This window comes from Mus caroli, chromosome 11 (genome assembly GCF_900094665.2).
Source record: "Mus caroli chromosome 11, CAROLI_EIJ_v1.1, whole genome shotgun sequence".
Taxonomy (NCBI): domain Eukaryota; kingdom Metazoa; phylum Chordata; class Mammalia; order Rodentia; family Muridae; genus Mus; species Mus caroli.
Genome location: NC_034580.1, coordinates 3,316,936 through 3,335,108, shown reverse-complemented (window position 1 = coordinate 3,335,108; position 18,173 = coordinate 3,316,936). Strand labels below are relative to the sequence as shown.

General features: G+C 45.5%; 1 protein-coding gene across 1 annotated transcript; it reads left to right on the top strand.

Moving 5' to 3' along the window:
- The first annotated feature begins 8,321 nt into the window (after positions 1-8,321).
- Purb (purine rich element binding protein B) lies at positions 8,322-16,792 on the top strand. The gene has a single exon (XM_021176862.1). It carries the CDS (start codon positions 8,506-8,508, stop codon positions 9,478-9,480), a length of 975 nt encoding a protein of 324 aa, XP_021032521.1. The 5' UTR covers positions 8,322-8,505; the 3' UTR covers positions 9,481-16,792.
- Positions 16,793-18,173: the final 1,381 nt, after the last annotated feature.

Below are 18,173 nucleotides of genomic sequence, written 5' to 3'. Positions count from 1 at the left end.
CTTTGTAGACCAGGCTGGCCTCGAACTCAGAAATCCGCCTGCCTCTGCCTCCCGAGTGCTGGGATTAAAGGCGTGCGCCACCACGCCCGGCTTGTCTTTCTAAATAATTCATCCAGTCCAGTTTCTGATGCCTATATTGTCCTGGGTATGGTGCCATCCACAGGAGCATGGCATATGGTCACACCTTAAAGAAAACTGAGTCTCCCTCCCCCAGAAGGCAGTAACTGTCCATGGTTCTTCAGTTAGGGGTAGTGGCTCCTGAGTTGCTCCTCCTTTGTGCTGGAATGCTGATGGTGTTGACCTGGCAGGCTCCCACGGCTGCTGAGCTCATGGACATAGTGACCTTTTCATGTCCGGAAGATACTGCTTTGCTTCAGTCCCTGTCAACCTCTGGCTCTTCAGCTCTTTCAGATGAGCTCTGCATCTTGAGGGTGGGGAAGGCAGGAGATAGAGATGTCTTATTTGTGGTTGAGTCCTCGCAGACCCTGTCTGCATTTGATCAGTTGTGAGTTTCTGCATTAACCACCGTCCACTGCAGAAAGAGCTGGGTAGAGAGATAAGGATTTAGAGGGCAGTTTGATAACTGTGTCCATTTAGCAGGGTAATAGGAGTAGGTTCACCCCTTGGGTCTGTGAGCTCTTAGCCATGGGTGCCTGTTTAGGTTTTCAGCATTGGGTATGTGCTTCCTCCAGTGGAGCTGGCCTTAAATCTGACCAGAATATAGTTGGTTACCCCTACTCACACCACCACTGGCAAATCTTGCATGTTAATCATTATTATGGCTCACAGGTTTCACAGATGGGTAAGATTATTGACATGCAGCACCCATCCGGCAGCCTACAGTAGCACCTTCTCTTAGTATACAAGCTAAGTGTACAACTAGCCAGCTGGTAGGAAGTTTCCTGGTTAGCACCAACTTGGTCTCTCCGAGTCTTGTGACTGAAGTATGTGGTTGTCTCCAGCAGTCGGGTCTTGTCAAGTTCTGGCGAGCAAACAAACAAAAACAGTGACAATAGTCTGTATTGTTTTGGGGGTGAGACCCTATTTCTTGGCAGGAAGGATGGAAGGGAGGGAGGACGTCTAGAAGAGCACAGTGCAGCTATTTCTATAGAAGCAGTATAGAGATGCCTTCAAAAATTAAAAACAGAATTACTGTATGATCCAGCTATCCACAGCTGGGCTTCTATTTATTGTGTCATACTTGAAACTGAATTGTATGTGCTAGGCAGATTCTCAATCACTGCACAGTGTTCTTAGCCCAGAAGCCAGGATCTCGAGGAGGGAGTCACCCATGCTCACAGCAGCATTATCCACAAAACTTAAATTCTCATAGATGGACGAGTGAAAAGACAGCGTCACACACCACACATGCTCAGTGAGTCAGTCTGAGAAAGAAATGCAAATCTGCAGCAACCAACAGGGACAAACCTTGAAGACATTGTGCTCAGAGAAGTAAGCCAGTCATGCACAAACGCCGCCTAGTGCCACTTACATAAGGTCCTTAAAGCAGCCAAACTCAGGTCAACATGGTGACTGTCAGGGGCATGAAGAGGGGGGATGAAGCCTGCTGATCCCCAGATGGAACGTCTGGGTTCTTCTAGATGAATCAGTACTGTGGAGCCAGCTGTGGTGGCCCATGCCGATAACCCAAGGGCTAAGGAGAGAGGGCAGAGCATCACCTTAGGTTCAAGGCCAGACAGCGCTCCAGGAAGTCTGAGCAAGAGAGAGCCGTCTCAAAACAAAACCGTCAATTTGCTATGCACTAAAAATTCAGTTAACAAAGTAGATCTCTCACAGAACTTTGGAAAGTAAGAGGACCAAAAATTCAAGGTCATCTTGAGCTATAGAGTAAAATCAAACCTTGAAAAATTAGAGAAAGCATCCACCAAATTTGCAATTATTAAACATCTTTACTCCCTTCCTTCAGCTAAAGACACTTTTAAAGACTGTAAGTACTGTGCAGGCTACCATCCCTTTCACTGACCCCAGGAACCCTCTCCCTTGCCACATGGCTTTCCTTGTGCTCAGTACAGACTTGAGCATCATCCAGCCTGTGGGAGACCCTTGCTCTAATCAAGCAGAAGGGCAGACGGAGTAACCAGGCAGGGGCCTGATTCGAAGCCAACAGGCCTTCTGGAAGGTTCAGGGGAGACAAAATCTCCAGGAAATGGGGGTTGCCAGTGGACAAGGGGAGGACTGGGCCTCTCCGGGTGAGTGAGAAGCCAGAGCAGATGGGCTGTTGGCCGGCTCTGCAGAAGACCCACAAGTGACCTATAGTGTGCCTGGAAAGGGCAAACCTGTTCCCCACAACAGCTGGGATGAGACTCCTAACTGGAGGCTTTGTGGACACAACAGCTGGCTTCAGCCGAGGCTGGCTGGCAGCTGGGAGTCTACGTGGAGGCTCTGTAGAGTCAGCTGTTGGCAGAAGCCCATGAGAGAAGAGGGTGGCCCATCAGGGCTGCGTGTGCACCCTTCCCCTCACCTCCCACACCTGTCTCTTCCCATCTACCAGTCTCTCTGACTGTCCCATGCCAAGATCTTTCATCCCATTTGAAGTTTCAGCTTTTTTTTTTTCTTCAACAAATATGTATCCAATAAGGATAATAGTGTATCTGGATTTCATTTGTATGTTCTCAAAAACCAACATTAGCTAAAAAATAATAATTTTCTTTCTAGGAGTCAGATTTATGGAGGAAGCTGAGTAACTTCCATGAATAACATCAACAACAGACAGTGGTCTTGACTGCGGATGAGCCAGACCTACCCATGAGGAACCATATGGCTACAGAGCCATAGCGTTCTCAGGTAGCTTTGTGAGAGGCGCATGAGCATCTTCACCTGTGGTCGAGGAGTAGGAGTGTCCTACACAGTGAAGAAAGTCACTCGGTGCTAGGCGCTGGGAAGTCGGGTTGTCACAGCACGTGCATCCTGGGCACTGGAGGCAGCTGTGCTTCATGTGGTATCCCAGCCTTTCAAGTGTGACAGAAGCCTCATGACAAGAGGTGCCACAGCTGACTGCTAAGCCCAGAGGCTGAGAAACTATGCTTCCTAAAACCCAGTGCTCATGCGAGGAATCCATTTTCCACCTCACAGAAAACAAGTATAAATAGTGGCACAACTACTGCACAGAGGGTGAGGCAGTAACTATGGACAAACTTGCCTTCAGTCACAGGAATCCAAGATCTCCATGGAGACCTGAACAGTACATTTGGCCCGTAATTGTCAAGCTAGCATGTGTCTGCAGCACGGGAGGCCTGGCCTGGGACATGGACTGCCCTGCTCTCCTGGCAGTGCATGCACAGGTTACTTTGGAAGCCTTCACTGCTTTCCCGATCTGCTTTTATTGCAAATGGGAAAGGGCAAAAAAAAAAAAAAAAAAAGACCAGGGAATTGCAGCTTGCAAGCAGCTCAGAGCACAGGGCCTTGGAGTTAAACATGGTTCCACCTTAGATACAGTCACAAACGGTTTTGTGGGGCCCCACATCCTCCTGCCAGCCCCTGCCCTGACGACCCTGGCCTGCAACCATCTCTTCTCCCTCCTTCTAGCTTTAGGGCACAGGCTGGCTAGCACATGGACAACATTGAATGCACTATGGGGAGTTGGAAGGGTCAGGGCAGCAAATGGTTCCAGAGTGTGGCCAAAAGCACCTTTAAACCCAGAGTAGAGTGATCTATCTACAGGATAACCAGCTTTCAGACTTCAAAGTGCTGCTGATGTGAATAACAGAGCCCAGAGCCGGCCAGCCACAGAGTAAGAAGAGCAGACTCCGTGACCTGAATCCGGTAGGGTTCTTCATGCTGCAGAGGGTGCAGTCTGGACACTTGGCACAGTCTTCTTGGGTCTGCAGATGGGCTAACGGCAGGCGTGGCTGAGCTAATTTCTTGGGTTTGATCATGGTGCTCCAGTTAGCTAAAATTGTCCTTATTCTGGTAAACAGACACAGAAATGTTGCAGTGAATGGGAATACTAGTTTACCCCCAAACAGCTCAGAAGGAAATCTAAACACAAAGAAAGACAGAGGCAAGGAAAAATACAGACATGGAGAAATGGGAAGGAACAGGCATAGAAAGATGGAGACCAAGATAGCGATGAGAGAAAGAGACCAGACATGTTACTTACTATTTCTTCGGGTGGATTCGTGTGAAGGCTACTACTCTTACAGCTAGTGTGCTACATTGTGTGCTATATATGTGTGCAGAAGTGGACTTGGGTGTGCTTATCCATGCCTGCAGACATGGAGGCCAGAGGTGGGTATTGGAACGTTTTCCTCCATCACTTTCCATTTTATTTCTGAGAGTCTCTTGTCACATGAGTTCACTTGTTCTGCTAAATTGGCCAGCCCAAGAGCCCCCAGGCTGCTCCTGTGTCTTACCTAAGTACTTAGGTTAAAGGGTTAGACCACCACACCTAGTGTTACACGATGGCCAGGGACCAAGACTATGCAGCAGACACTTTACCGACTGAGCCGTATTCAGGCCATTGCAAGTATTGTTTATTTAAATTTCAAGTTTAAAAGGAAAAATGGGGTGAGGAGGTGGCCAAGACTGTGCACTCCTTATAATATATGGTCTCTTCCTCTCTTTCCTGGCCCAGCTCCTGCCAAAGTATGGCCCTTCCAAAACTACCCATCCAAGGCTCTTTCTTTTGGCCCACCACCTTAGCCTCCCACTCTGCTTCCCAGAATCCAGCCTCCACTTCAGAGTGTATGTATCCAAAACACCTACTTCTGTCTCCTCGGCCTCCTCCCTGGATGTCAAGGGCTGCTCTGCAGGCTTCTATCCAGATTCCTCTCACCACCCCTCAGTGCCAGCCAAGTTAGCATGTGGCCTCAGGGCAGGCTGCTTCAAGGTCTACCTGGTCCAGCTGAGGCCCCAGTGTTGTTTCTCCTCTCCTAGTTTTCTTTTTTTTTTTTTTTTTTTTTTTTTTTTTTTTTTTTGGTTTTTCGAGACAGGGTTTCTCTGTATAGCCCTGGCTGTCCTGGAACTCACTTTGTAGACCAGGCTGGCCTCGAACTCAGAAATCCGCCTGCCTCTGCCTCCCAAGTGCTGGGATTAAAGGCGTGTGCCACCACCGCCCGGCCCTCTCCTAGTTTTCAAGAAGGCAGCAGATACTTCTCATTTTCTACCCTGTCCCTTTCCCAAATATCCATGTCCTGTGATTGCTCCAGGCTTCACATGAGATTATGGGCGAGTCTCCATGTTCCTCCCTTCTTCAACCTTCATGCTACTCAGGTTTCTCTAGAGCATTCGTTCTCAACCTGTGGGACTCAGCCCCTTGTGTGTGTGTGTGAGGGGTGTCAAAGCAACCCTTTTACAGGCATTGTATATCAGATATCCTGCACATCAGATATTACAGCTCATACCAAAATTAGTTATGAAATAACAAAAAATAATTTTATGGTTGTGTGTCTTCGAATATAAGAAACTGTATTCAAGGGTCACAGCGTTAGGGAGATTGGGAACCACTGCTCTAGAGCCCAAGGCCTGTGCCCTTTGACCATTCCCTTCCTTTCCTGCCCTGTCCATGTGGCTCCTCCACCCACACTTCCTGCCCACGTTTACTGCCGAGTGCTTTGACATCTGCCTTCCATGCCCCCCCCCCCCGGACCCGTTACAGTGTGAAACAAGGCTAAGGAACTGTATTTAGAATAGGAAGATTTGAGCAGTGTGTCCTGTGGTGCAACCTGATGGGGGAGGGGCTCATGTGCAACTCAGTATTAACTGTCACAGGACCTCCAGTCATCCAGGCATCACCTTTGCTCTCGCCCCATTTTGTTCACTTGTCCCTTGCTTTATGTGATTGCCCCAACCCCCAAGGAAAGTGGTGTCCAGCCTTCCTGTCTGCTGGCAGTCTCTAAGCTTCATCTTTATCACCCAGCCCAACACTAGACTGACCATTGGTACATTTGCCCAGGAGGATCCAGCCAGCATCTCAAATGGTCAACAGATCTATTTCACATACCCTCAGTTTGCTGAAAGGCAAGACTTTAAGTCCACCAAGAAGAAAGAAACTGAAGAAAATAACTGATATTCCAAAAAACGCATTAAAGTCCCACTTTTCATTGGTTCCATGCTCTCAGGGATGGGGGTGGGGGAGTATCTAACACCTGCAACATCTGAGGTTTTGTGAAGTCTAAGTTTGGTGCTGGGTTATTAAAGAGCCCAAGCCCCTGACCAGGCTTATCTGCTAGCATTATTCTCATTCTCTGGTCACCAGAGCCCTCAGCTCCAATTACCACCTACTTTTTTTCCCCTCTTGGCTCCATATAGTTTTAATATCCTGACCCAAAGACCACAGTCTCCCTACTTCCCAACCAGCACTGCCTAGCCACTAAGAGTCTGAAAATGTGGGCCTATTTTACAACATAGTTACTGCTTTTAATCAAGAGTTTGGGCTGGGTCCCACTGTAGCCCACCCATGCTCTCCTTTGCCCTGGGTCACTTTCTTGAAGTACAAAACTAGGGAGCTGGTGAGATGGCTCAGTGGGTAAGAGCATTGACTGCCCTTCCAAAGTCCTGAGTTCAAATCCCCAGTAAACACATGGTGGCTCATAACCACCTGTAATGAGACCTGATGCCCTCTTCTGGAGTGTCTGAAGACAGCTACAGAGTATTTACATATAATAAATAAGTCTTTTTTTAAAAAAAGTACAAAACTAGAAAATGACTCCTGTTTATACAATTTATGGTGGCCCCTGTCCACTGAATCAAGGATCTCTTCTAGCCACCAGAGAACAGCTGCGCCCAGTTCCACTGTTCACAGACCCTAGGCCCCAGCCAAACTGCACAACTCACCATCTGGAGACATATGGTCCTCTGCCCAAAATAACCTACCCCTGTCTCCACCTGTTAACATCTATCCTCCAAGGATTACCCAATACGTATTACTGGGACAATGGGTTAGTTATTTGAAGGAAATTCCTTAGATTCTTTACTTCATCCCAGACATCATGATATATTTCAGATAAACATAGTCCTATACTTAAAAATCAAACCATAAAACCACTCAAAAAATATGTCCTTACGAAAGAATTACAAAAGAAAACTCTAAGCTTAGATGCAAATGAAATTTCAGCGGAAACAAAATAAGAAAGCTGGCCCATCAGGCAGAATGCAGGCTAGAGGGGCGGTTAACTGCTCATCACACAAGCATGAAGACACAAGCTTGAATACCTAGCAGCTGCATAAAAGAGCAGGGTGCAGCAGTGTGCTTCTGTAATCTTAGCACTGAGGGGAGGATCCCTAGGGCTCACTGACAGCCAGTTTAGATCAACTCAGTGAGCTCCAAGTTCAGCCAGAGACCCAGTCACAAAAAATACGGTGGAGAGTAACACACTCTATTTCCGGCCTTCACATACACGTACATGTATAGCCACAGGCACACAGAAACAAATTTAAAACACTTTAGAGGAACCTGGTTAATGAATATTAAACTGATGCTAGAACTCATGTTCAAGCCAATATAGCTTAGTGAGATCCTATCATTTAAAACACCCAATTGCTGGGCGTGGTGGTGCACGCCTTTAGTCCCAGCACTTGGGAGGCAGAAACAGGCGGATTTCTGAGTTCGAGGCCAGCCTGGTGTACAAAGTGAGTTCCAGGACAGTCAGGGCTATACAGAGAAACCCTGTCTCAAAAAAACAAAACAAAAAACACAAACAAACAAACAAAAAACCCCACCCAATTGTAAAAAAAACAAAAAAAACAAGAAGTTATTTGTGTGAACTCCATTCAGGGAGTTTATAAAGTAAGATGGTATTCTGGCTTTTTTGTTTGTTTGTTTGTTTGTTTGTTTTAGAAACACGGGCTTATTTACTGAAGGATTGCTGGATCCAATCGTTAAGAGTCTGACTTAATCAGACTAGTCCCTGAGGATCAATAATCTAGTAGCATTAGTGTGAAGTAGGATCTCACTGGAGAAAACAGGTTATTGGGGTATGCTCTGGAAAGATCCCTCGCCCCTGGCCCTTTCCTGTCTCTCTGCTTTCCCAGGCGCCATGAGGTGATTGGCTCCACTGTTGAGTAATTCATGTGCTTCTCGGCAAAACGTTCTGCCTTCCCACAGCCCCAAAGCAAGAGTCATCTAGTCACACACTAAACCCTCTGAAACCAGGAGCGTCAGTAAAGCATCAAGAAAGAGGACCCCAAAACCAGCGGACAGAGACATAGGCTCGCCCCGGGGAGCCGCAGAACGCCTTCCCGGCGCGGCCAGTGACGTCACCCCTGCGCCCTGCCGGCGTGGTGTGTGTGTCTTCCGGCCGGGAGGCGGCGGCGGGCGGGGCGGAGTGACGTCACGGGAGGCGCGCACCGGAAGCGGGCCGTGCCGCACGGAAGCCGCGGGGGCGGGGCGCGGAGGCGATGGGGGGCGGCGGCGACCGGCGATGAGCGGCGGGCGCGCGTGAGGAGCCGGCGGGCGAGGCTGGGGGGCCCCGGAGCGCGAGCCGCAGGGCGGAGGGCGGGGGCGCGAGCGCAGCGGGCGGCGGCGGCGAGGCGGCGGCCGAGAAGATGGCGGACGGCGACAGCGGCAGCGAGCGCGGCGGTGGCGGCGGCGGCGGCGGCGGGCCCGGCGGCTTCCAGCCCGCGCCCCGCGGCGGCGGCGGTGGCGGTGGCGGGCCCGGCGGCGAGCAGGAGACGCAGGAGCTGGCCTCGAAGCGGCTGGACATCCAGAACAAGCGCTTCTACCTGGACGTGAAGCAGAACGCCAAGGGCCGCTTCCTCAAGATCGCCGAGGTGGGCGCGGGCGGCTCCAAGAGCCGCCTCACGCTGTCGATGGCGGTGGCCGCCGAGTTCCGCGACTCGCTGGGCGACTTCATCGAGCACTACGCGCAGCTGGGTCCCAGCAGCCCCGAGCAGCTGGCGGCGGGCGCCGAGGAGGGCGGCGGGCCGCGCCGCGCGCTCAAGAGCGAGTTCCTGGTGCGCGAGAACCGCAAGTACTACCTGGACCTCAAGGAGAACCAGCGCGGCCGCTTCCTGCGCATCCGCCAGACGGTGAACCGCGGCGGCGGCGGCTTCGGCGGGGGGCCCGGGCCCGGCGGCCTGCAGAGCGGCCAGACCATCGCGCTGCCCGCGCAGGGCCTCATCGAGTTCCGCGACGCGCTCGCCAAGCTCATCGACGACTACGGGGGCGACGAGGACGAGCTGGCCGGCGGCCCGGGAGGCGGCGCCGGCGGCCCCGGGGGCGGCCTGTACGGAGAGCTCCCGGAGGGCACCTCCATCACGGTGGACTCGAAGCGCTTCTTCTTCGACGTCGGCTGCAACAAGTACGGGGTGTTCCTGCGAGTGAGCGAGGTGAAGCCGTCCTACCGCAATGCCATCACCGTGCCCTTCAAGGCCTGGGGCAAGTTTGGAGGCGCCTTCTGTCGGTATGCAGATGAAATGAAAGAGATCCAGGAGCGACAGAGGGATAAGCTTTACGAGCGACGCGGCGGGGGCAGCGGTGGCGGCGAGGAGTCGGAGGGTGAGGAAGTGGATGAGGATTGAAGCAGGCAGCTTCCTGTACCGGCCTCCCCCAACCCCACCACCATCCCCTTGGCTAGAGAGCGCCCTTTCCTTCTCGTCCCCAGTGAGCTAGTGGAGAGGGATCAGGGGAGGCCGCAGACGAAGAAAACAAAAAAAAATAAATAAAATAATATAGTTAAGAGAAATAACCATAAGAAAACAGTCACAGACAATTAGAGAAAAGCAGTTAAGTTCCGAGGAACTGCCAGCAACCTGCAAAGAGGACAGCAGCATCTCCTCACCTGCGCAAGAGTCTCAGCTTCTGTTGTTTAAAACCGAGGTTCGGAAATTCATCAGGAAAACACTGGAAGGGATAGATAAATCTTGGAACGTCTGGGACCAAAACCACACCTGGGTTACCCAGACTTATGCATTGGGAATAGCAGAATTTGTGTTCTACCTGGGTAATCTGGTCTTAGGATCCCTCCAGGCCTCACTACTGCAGCATCTATCCCTTCATCTCCATCGAAATCAGCATTTTGGATCTAGGTCTTAGTGGAATCTTTGAGAAGAAAGAGGCCTTTTGCAGTTACCCAGTTCTGAGGGTACAGGTTTATGAAAAGGAATGCAACTTTCACACTCATGGGCAGGGCGAGAGAAGAATTCAAGAAGCCATTGGAGAATTCGAAAATTAGATCCATTTAAAAAAAATGGTTTTGCATGGAACCTGGACCAAGGCCCCTGTCTTTACTTTGCAGAATTGTTTTCCGGGATGCAAATGAATTTAGAGATCAAAGCTTGAACTAGAATCCATTACTAAAATAGTTTAAAAGTTGGCAATTTTTTTTTTCAAAAACAAAAGCATTTTTACAATAGGGATTGCTGAGGTAGGCACAAGAAGTCAGGCATAAAGCACAAAGTGGACCGTTTGAGTGGATTGGTTGCTGCTCATTAAAGTTCTTCCCTTGATCTCTTAAGTATGGAGGTCTTTACCAAGAAATGGCTTAGCATGAGTGGGAGCTGAATCCCAATGGCTCCACCGTATGAACCAGTGAATTATGGCTAATTCGGCTGTTACAGCCACTGGCTGGCTGCATTTTAAACCTTAAAACTTGACTAACTGCAAAAAAGGAACAGTGTGGCTACAAGCCTGAGCTTTAATGAAATATACATCCTCACAGAGAAGTTGGAAATAACTGAAGTCTTAATTTACCTTCAGTTTAATCTGTGGATTTATTGAAATACTGACGATCCTCAGGTCCAGAATTCCAGCATCATTTATTCTTTTAAAATAAATTTTTAAGAACTTGATCCATCTTATTCAGTACCTCACAATCAAAGTTGGCAAATGATGGATGAATGATTCAAGCCTTGCACCCGGTAGAAGCTGAATCCATTTGTGAATGGAACTGAAGTGAACGCGAATGCTGACTCTATCCTGGAAGCATTTTTATACCATCTTGAAATTTCAACAAACTGGCACTTGCCGGTTTATCCAGCTGTCTTTCAAGAATAAAAGTTGGGGTTTTCAAGGATCGCCTCTTCTATATTTTAAATGGATTTTCAGTATAAATGATTTTTCTAATCAAGTTAATCCCACCCCATCAAAAGGTATTCCTAGAAATGTCATAGACCTAGGCAACTTTGAATTGAATGGGAGCTAATGTTCTTTCCAAAGTTTTTCAGGTATCTGTGTGACACCTTCTCAAGAACCAGGAGGCAAGTAACCCCACCTCCACAATCTTAGTATTTTTTTTAACTGCATGCCTGCCCTTTATTTGAGCTGCCTTTTTAATTTATTGCATATCCTTTTTATTATCTTATTTTGGTATTATTCAATCTATACAATCTTTTTGTATTTATTCGGAAATAAGTAATATACAAAAAGGTCATTTTTTGTGTCTGTGGCTGAGAGGGAGGGAAATATTTGTGTATATAAAATTAGGCTTTGAAAAAAATAGACTGATTCAGAATATTGTTGATCTTAGACTTAAAAATGGAAGAGCCACAAACATTGGTGCCCTTACAGACTATTTCTCTACTCTCATCATCCACAGTAGAATTTTTAAACAGATTTTTTTAATGCTTTTCTTTTAAATTTTTCTCCGTTGCAAAGAATGTTTCCTAAATTGTATGGGAGCAATAGTATTTTTGATGTTCTAATGACATCCGTATACTTGTACTGTATTTTGTACTACAAGGCAGCTGTTTTCAATAATGTCCTGCTGTATTTACCTATGTGTTTTGAGTGTTTGTTTCTTTGCTGCGGAGAACAAATTCCTACTTTTAGTAAAGGAGCTGAGAAGCTAGCATTAGGTTTGCAGAAACTGTTTACAGTTTCAAACTCTGAGGCAGCAATGAAAATTAAGGTTGCAGCTATTCATTGACTGCTGTAACGTTTTCATTTTGAAATCATGTACTATTCCTGTATAGACCAACTTGTTTTCTTGCTTCAGCGGTGGTTCTGTTGCTCAGCTGCAGTGAGCCAGTTCAATTTTGCAAAGGTGCAGTACCTCTCCTTTTCAAGGGGTTGGTTTTTGTTTTTTGTTTTTCTCTTTTCTTTTTATTTGGCTGAATTGCAGTAACTAGCCTTGCCTTTCTATTCTGTAGAAATGACAGGGTCTTCACAATCCTTCACCAGTGGCTACTAAGCTATAATTAGCTGAATAGAAAGAATGTGGAAGTGGTCTGAGGCATATAGAGTATATGCCAAGAACACTACCATATATGGCATCAGCTTTGGTTACCAGAGAAATTTTCTTAGTCATTAGACCATATAACAGTAATATATCATATGTAAATCTTTAGATTTCAATTTGAGAATCCTCCAAAAAAAGGAGCAAAGAATGCATAAGCTATGTGTTGGCAAAAGTAATTTATATTAAAATTTTGACCTGCCTTTGTAAGATTAAGTGGTAAATGTCATAGTGGTGGGTTTTTATGTCTTAACCAATCTCTGAGGTTTATTTCTCCTGCAGGGGATGGTTCATGGCCTCTCTTCCCACTGTAGGAAGATAGCAGAAGGATGGGGATTAATTGTAGCATTTCACTGACCCTCATCCAGGGACTAGGGACAATAGAAATCTGCAAACATGGAGAGTTAGTCATAAATACTAGCTTTTTGAAGGCATTGTTGGTCTTTGTTGATTTCTGTCAGAAAATGGCATTGTACAAATTATGGGAAGCAACCAACTTTTCTGTTCTGTTTTTGAAGTGCTACTATGAACGATTCAGAGTGGTAGTTTTTTTTCTTTTAAATTTGGCAGATAGCCCAGCTAATGAAAATAGTCACATTCCTGAGAAGTTGGAGCTAAAACTCCAAATTATTGTTGAAATACTTGTTTCTACTGTATGTAGAAATGTGTTTTTAAGAAAATCAAAGAGGAAAAAAAATCTATGCAGAGACCCTACTACTTTGTGGTTTCTATTGTCCCTACACATCATTTCAGCATGTCTATAATGGCAGTTCTTGTCAGCAAGTCCTTCAGTGCATATGCTGCACAAAACAAAACATAACTCTGCACGGCACCAAAAACCAAACAAAAGCAAACCAAAAACCCAGACACCCTATGTATCTGTTGGAGGCATGTAGGTGGTACAGATGACTGTAGCCATGAGCACACATGGCTTCTTGTCATGTCACTTTCCATAATTATTTACTGCAAAATGATTGAGAGGCTTTTGGTGCAGGCAGCCATTAGCCTCCTGCTTCCTTTGTTATCCCTGGATCACTTTGCAGTAAATTGCAGGTCTTTTAAAAGATTCAAGCTTCGGTTTTCTCAAAACAAAACAATTATCCTGTCTTACCTGAAAATGCAGGGTTGTGGGCAAAAGAGGCTGGTTATAATAATGCCCTCATATTGAGTGGTCTGTAAATGGCTGCACACTTCAGGCACTAGAGTTGCTGAGGATGCGTTGTTAATGTGACCTTGACTGGCTTTACAGAGGTGTAGAACAGTCTACACGGGCGACTATTTGCATCCATCTTGTTGTTGAGGTGGATGGAAATAAGGAAAGGCTGGAGTGTGTAAGTCATGCACATAAGTATTCACTGTAAATTTTATTTTCATTTTTAACCCAATTATGGTACTTTGTCCAATGCACAACTGATCTCTCAGTAGATATTCATTTGAAAATAGTGTGGCCTTGCTCAGTGAGAGGGGAAGAAGTGACTTACACTTGTGTTAAGATGACCTGTTGGCTGAGAGTGGTCGTTCTGCAGCTCTCTTAATGGCAAGTTTTGATTAGGGAGAGTTAATGTTTTTGACCCTGAATTGAGTTTTCTTCTATTTTTAGGAAGTATCAGAATTGCTCTGATGAGTAACAAAGTTAACTGCTTTGATGTCCAATCTCAGGTTTTAAAAGATAGTGGTATAAAATCCCACTGTTACTAATTCTTAAGACAGTTTTGATTTAGTATACCCTAAAAGTCACGTGCATAATAAGGCCTGTTCAAAGAGCAGAGCCTCCATCTTTTTGCTCCTTTTCCATGTTGTACTTCACTTGAAGAGGTGTCAAGTGACTTTGCATTGTATATTTCCATTTTAACCCTGACATAGTTCTCAAAGATAAAGCACTTTTTGAACATGAAATACATGGATAATGTGTGATGTGGATCATGGTTTCTCAGGCCCCTAGATAATCCACTTCTGAGTATTGTTCTATGTAAGGAGAGTAGAGATCTTTGCTAATGTTAGAAAGTTTGTATTCTTGGTTAGAATGCACTTGCTAGTTTCCAATGGATGGGAGAGTACACGATGCTGCACTCATGGTTTAATAAGTTGCTTTCCCTCAGCCTTAAGGGAACTTTTCTTTTCTGTCGACAACAGCACTGAAGTTTTAGTAAGTGAATGAGATTATCTGTTTTCAGGGTTGGTTTTAGAGTACTGTAAATTAATTAGCTGTCTTCCTAAAGAGTCGTAACTCCCTTCAGTAGACTGAATGGTGGGTGTGGGAGGGGGGAATAGGGAAGGGAGAGAGGTAGTTTGTAGAAAAGAAAAAAGAAAAAAAGAGCTACATTTACCTTAAAATACAGAGAAAAAAAAAAGGAAAAAAAGTCCCTGTCCTGTCCTGTTGGAAATGTAAGGTGTAAGGTGGGAATGGTGAGGTATTTTATTTCCCTGCTTTTAATTTAGAAGACCTAAGTTATTTTAAAATATTAGCCCCCCCCCCCCATTTTAAGAGATAGCTAGACTCATAAAAGGTGAATTTTATAGATATATCTGACTTTGCCATTTAAAGTTACCTTTTTCACTCTTCAATTTTTAAACCTAGTTTCATTACTGAAGTATTTAATAAATTTGTATGTGAACAAATGGGAGCCAGTCATCAATTTTGAAACTTAAATTTGGAAAATGGAAAAAAAATAAAATTGCACCATAAAGATTTATTTCCGTAGTGATTCCCATTTGCTGTGTGTACTCCTGACCCAAATTAAGGCCTTTATGAATGTATTTTACATTTCCTAATGAAAGAGGAAATAGCCACCAATGTACTCACATAAGTACTTTTTCATTTGAAAAGCAAATGCCTCTTAAGTTAGACATTCCAATTGGAATAGGTAGAGCCATTTTAAAACAATAGTAAATGCCATATTTGTCGTTTCAGTAGGAGTTCTAATAAAGAGAACAGACCTTTATTAGAAGGTAAAGCCTTTTTGTGATTTTAACACTTTGAAGAAGGATTTTGATATAAACATAAGGTCCTGTGATCAGGTTTTATGCCCACTCCATCACTGTCCCCTGGCATGGATAAGAGGGATCACTTTTGTCCTCTAGTAAATGGGTCTCAAGTTCTAGAGAGAAAGCAGTAGTAGGCCTTGCTCAGTGTCCACCATGAAGTGCAGAAGGCACAGGTGTGACCTTTCCCCACCTTGGAACTCTTCACTGGCTAACGTTTTCAACACAATTTTTATTTCTTAAAGGCAAAATATTTTGTGTCCTGTGTTGCAAGGTCACAATGGTTAGTAAAATCTTAGTATTTGGAAATAGAATAAGAAGTTTGTTTCTTCCCTTTTAAAATGTCTGTCTCAGAAATATAAGTCCAGGAAAGTCCAAGAAAATGAGCAGGGCTGTCTCTGAGCCCGGTGCATGTGGGGATTTGGAGGTTTTGTAAAACCCTTTCTCCACGCCCATGTCACTGTCCATCCAACCAAAGGCCTCAGGAGTCTGGGAAGTCAGGAGGTTGGGCCAAAACTCTAGACACTTGGCTGTGGGTCAGCGTGACACAGTTTTTTACAGAGTCTGTGGTTTTGCATATTTTTTTGGCAGGCAAGTATATTTTAGTTATTTTTCTGTGACCTTGATATTTGAAATTAAGATTGTCAGTGTATTTGGACTTTTTTTTTTTCCTGAAGTTAGAACAGTTGTATTAGGCATTTACTCTTGTGAATCTTTATGCAGATGTCTTACCAGTCTTGTGAATAAAGTGCAGATGACATACTTTGTATTGTAGGAATCTCACTGCCCATCCTGTTTGCCAGAGGCTCTGTTAGGCTAGGTTCTTCACTCCAAAGCTGGGACTTAACGTCCTTCTAGTTGGGAATCTTCAGAAGTAATTTGAATGAGTTAAAACCAAATCTTGATAGCAGGAGACAGCTTCCTGGTCTAGATGTACAATTAGCTTAAGTTGGAATTAAAGAGGGTTTGGGAATGTCTTTAGTCTCTGTGTAAATACCAACGTGCTTATTATGCATCGTAAACCAGTGTGTATGCCTGTGTATGGATCTGTAGAGCTGGTTTCTGCTTCAAGTGAAGCTGAACCTTTGATTTTATAAGGTCCCCTCCACCCGGAACCCTATAAACATTTGTAAATAGAACACTAAAATTTGTAGCGATAGGATCAATTTGGGAAATATCTGCTGAGAGACCAAAAAGTTCATTTTTTTAAGTACCTTGGTTAAAGAGTAAAGATTATTCCTCTTATTTTTTGAAAGAAGTATGCACTTTAACAAACACAGCTGCATGGGCAATTCAAACAAATCCATGAAGTGCAGTACCCATCCAGAAACCACACTTCCTGAAAACCGTTCAAAGCAGAGTCCAGACGGGCTGGTGATCTCACTGCCTGTAGGTTGAAGCTCAGATTCTGATCAATTGTGAGACAAGCAGGGCTGCTTCAAAGAGCAATGTGAATACAGCCAGAAGCTTCAGACAGGTCTGTAAAATGGCGGGTCCCGTATTTACCACTAACTAGCAAAACTGACAGAAAAACTCATAGAAATAAAAAGTTTAAGAATCCTTCCTGCTGGTGTGCACTCCTTCCAATAGCAGACTTTTGCAAATGGAGTTTTACAGTCTATATTTAAAAAATTGTATGTTTGTAACAAATAAAGTATGCGGAAAAGTGAATGACAGTCTTGTGCTCTTGCCTCTTATTTAAGGGATTGCATGGTGATTAGGGAAGGCACTATTATCATCCTTTGTAGTTCACAAATGGCTGTGGGTTTGAAGAAGTCCCCACTTGAAGTGACCTGAAATCTAACCACGTTCAGATCATCTGGGTTTCTGTTGAATAAGTCAGAGCAGATTAGCAGGGCTCACAAAAGCTTGCTGCCTCAGATGTTCCCTCCTTTATGTTGAACTGACTAAGCAGCAAATTAGGCCAATCTCTTGCCCAAATGATAGAGGGAAAACAAGAAGGTGGTGCTCAGTGGTCTTGGCCAGAGAGTCTCAGTCTCTTTGTTTCAGGAACTGCTGTATCCATAGCCAAGGAAATCTTTCCGGGATATAGCCATGGGTACCTATCATATTAGAAATGGGAGATTTCCTAAAACAGTCATCCCTGTGATCCACTGTCAGAGTAGTGACACCATTCCATTTGACTCCTGGAGCACACCATAGACTTCTGGAAGACTAAGTGCACAGTGAACACATGCAATATCAAGTTTTGTCAGCTGGACTCCTGGAGAACTTGTGCCAGACATCAGTCTGTGTAAGTGACATTTCTGAAAACGAAGGGTGGAATTGGGGAAGATGGAAGTTTAGCCAGGAGTGGTGGCACAGACTTAATCTGAGTAGGTAGATCTCAGGTAATTCAAGGCCAGCCTGGTCTACATGACAAATACTAGGCCAGCCATAACATAGTAAAACCTTGTCTCAAAAAACCAAAAAGTTAATCTTATCCACAGAGACCACACTTAGGTGCATACACATAATTTTTCTATGAATATGCCTTTCTGCAGCCTGGCATTGGTTATTAGGGCCAGGGACAGAATAGTTGAGAGAGTTCTGGGTTCTCATGTCCGGGTCAACTGGGCCAGAATCTGGAGACATGAGATCTGATGTGTGGACCTTGATAAGCTTCCCCAGGGTGGTTTTACTGTGTAGTGAGAGCTAAAAAGCAGTGCCTTGAGGGATCTGAAGGTACAAGGAAGGGGCAATGATTGAAGTCTTAGGGTTTCTGCCAAAGCGGTCCTCAATGTACAGCTATCCTGAGCCTCCAGCCTGCTATGGTGCTTGCAGGATGGTGAGAAAGATGGAAATACAATCCTCCAGCACTGTCTTCAGGCCCTTGGCTAAAATCCCTGGGGTGGGTTTACACAGAGACCCCTTTACTTTACACTTTAGTTGCCCAAGACCTCGCAGAATGGATTCTAAGTTTGGACCTAGGAAAGAAGCTGTTCTAAGAATCCTTCTGGCCGGGCGGTGGTGGCGCACGCCTTTAATCCCAGCACTTGGGAGGCAGAGGCAGGCGGATTTCTGAGTTCGAGGCCAGCCTGGTCTACAAAGTGAGTT

What these genes read in the sequence shown, in the direction of transcription:
- Purb (XM_021176862.1), top strand. Translation starts at nt 8,506, where the DNA reads ATGGCGGACGGCGACAGCGGCAGCGAGCGCGGCGGTGGCGGCGGCGGC.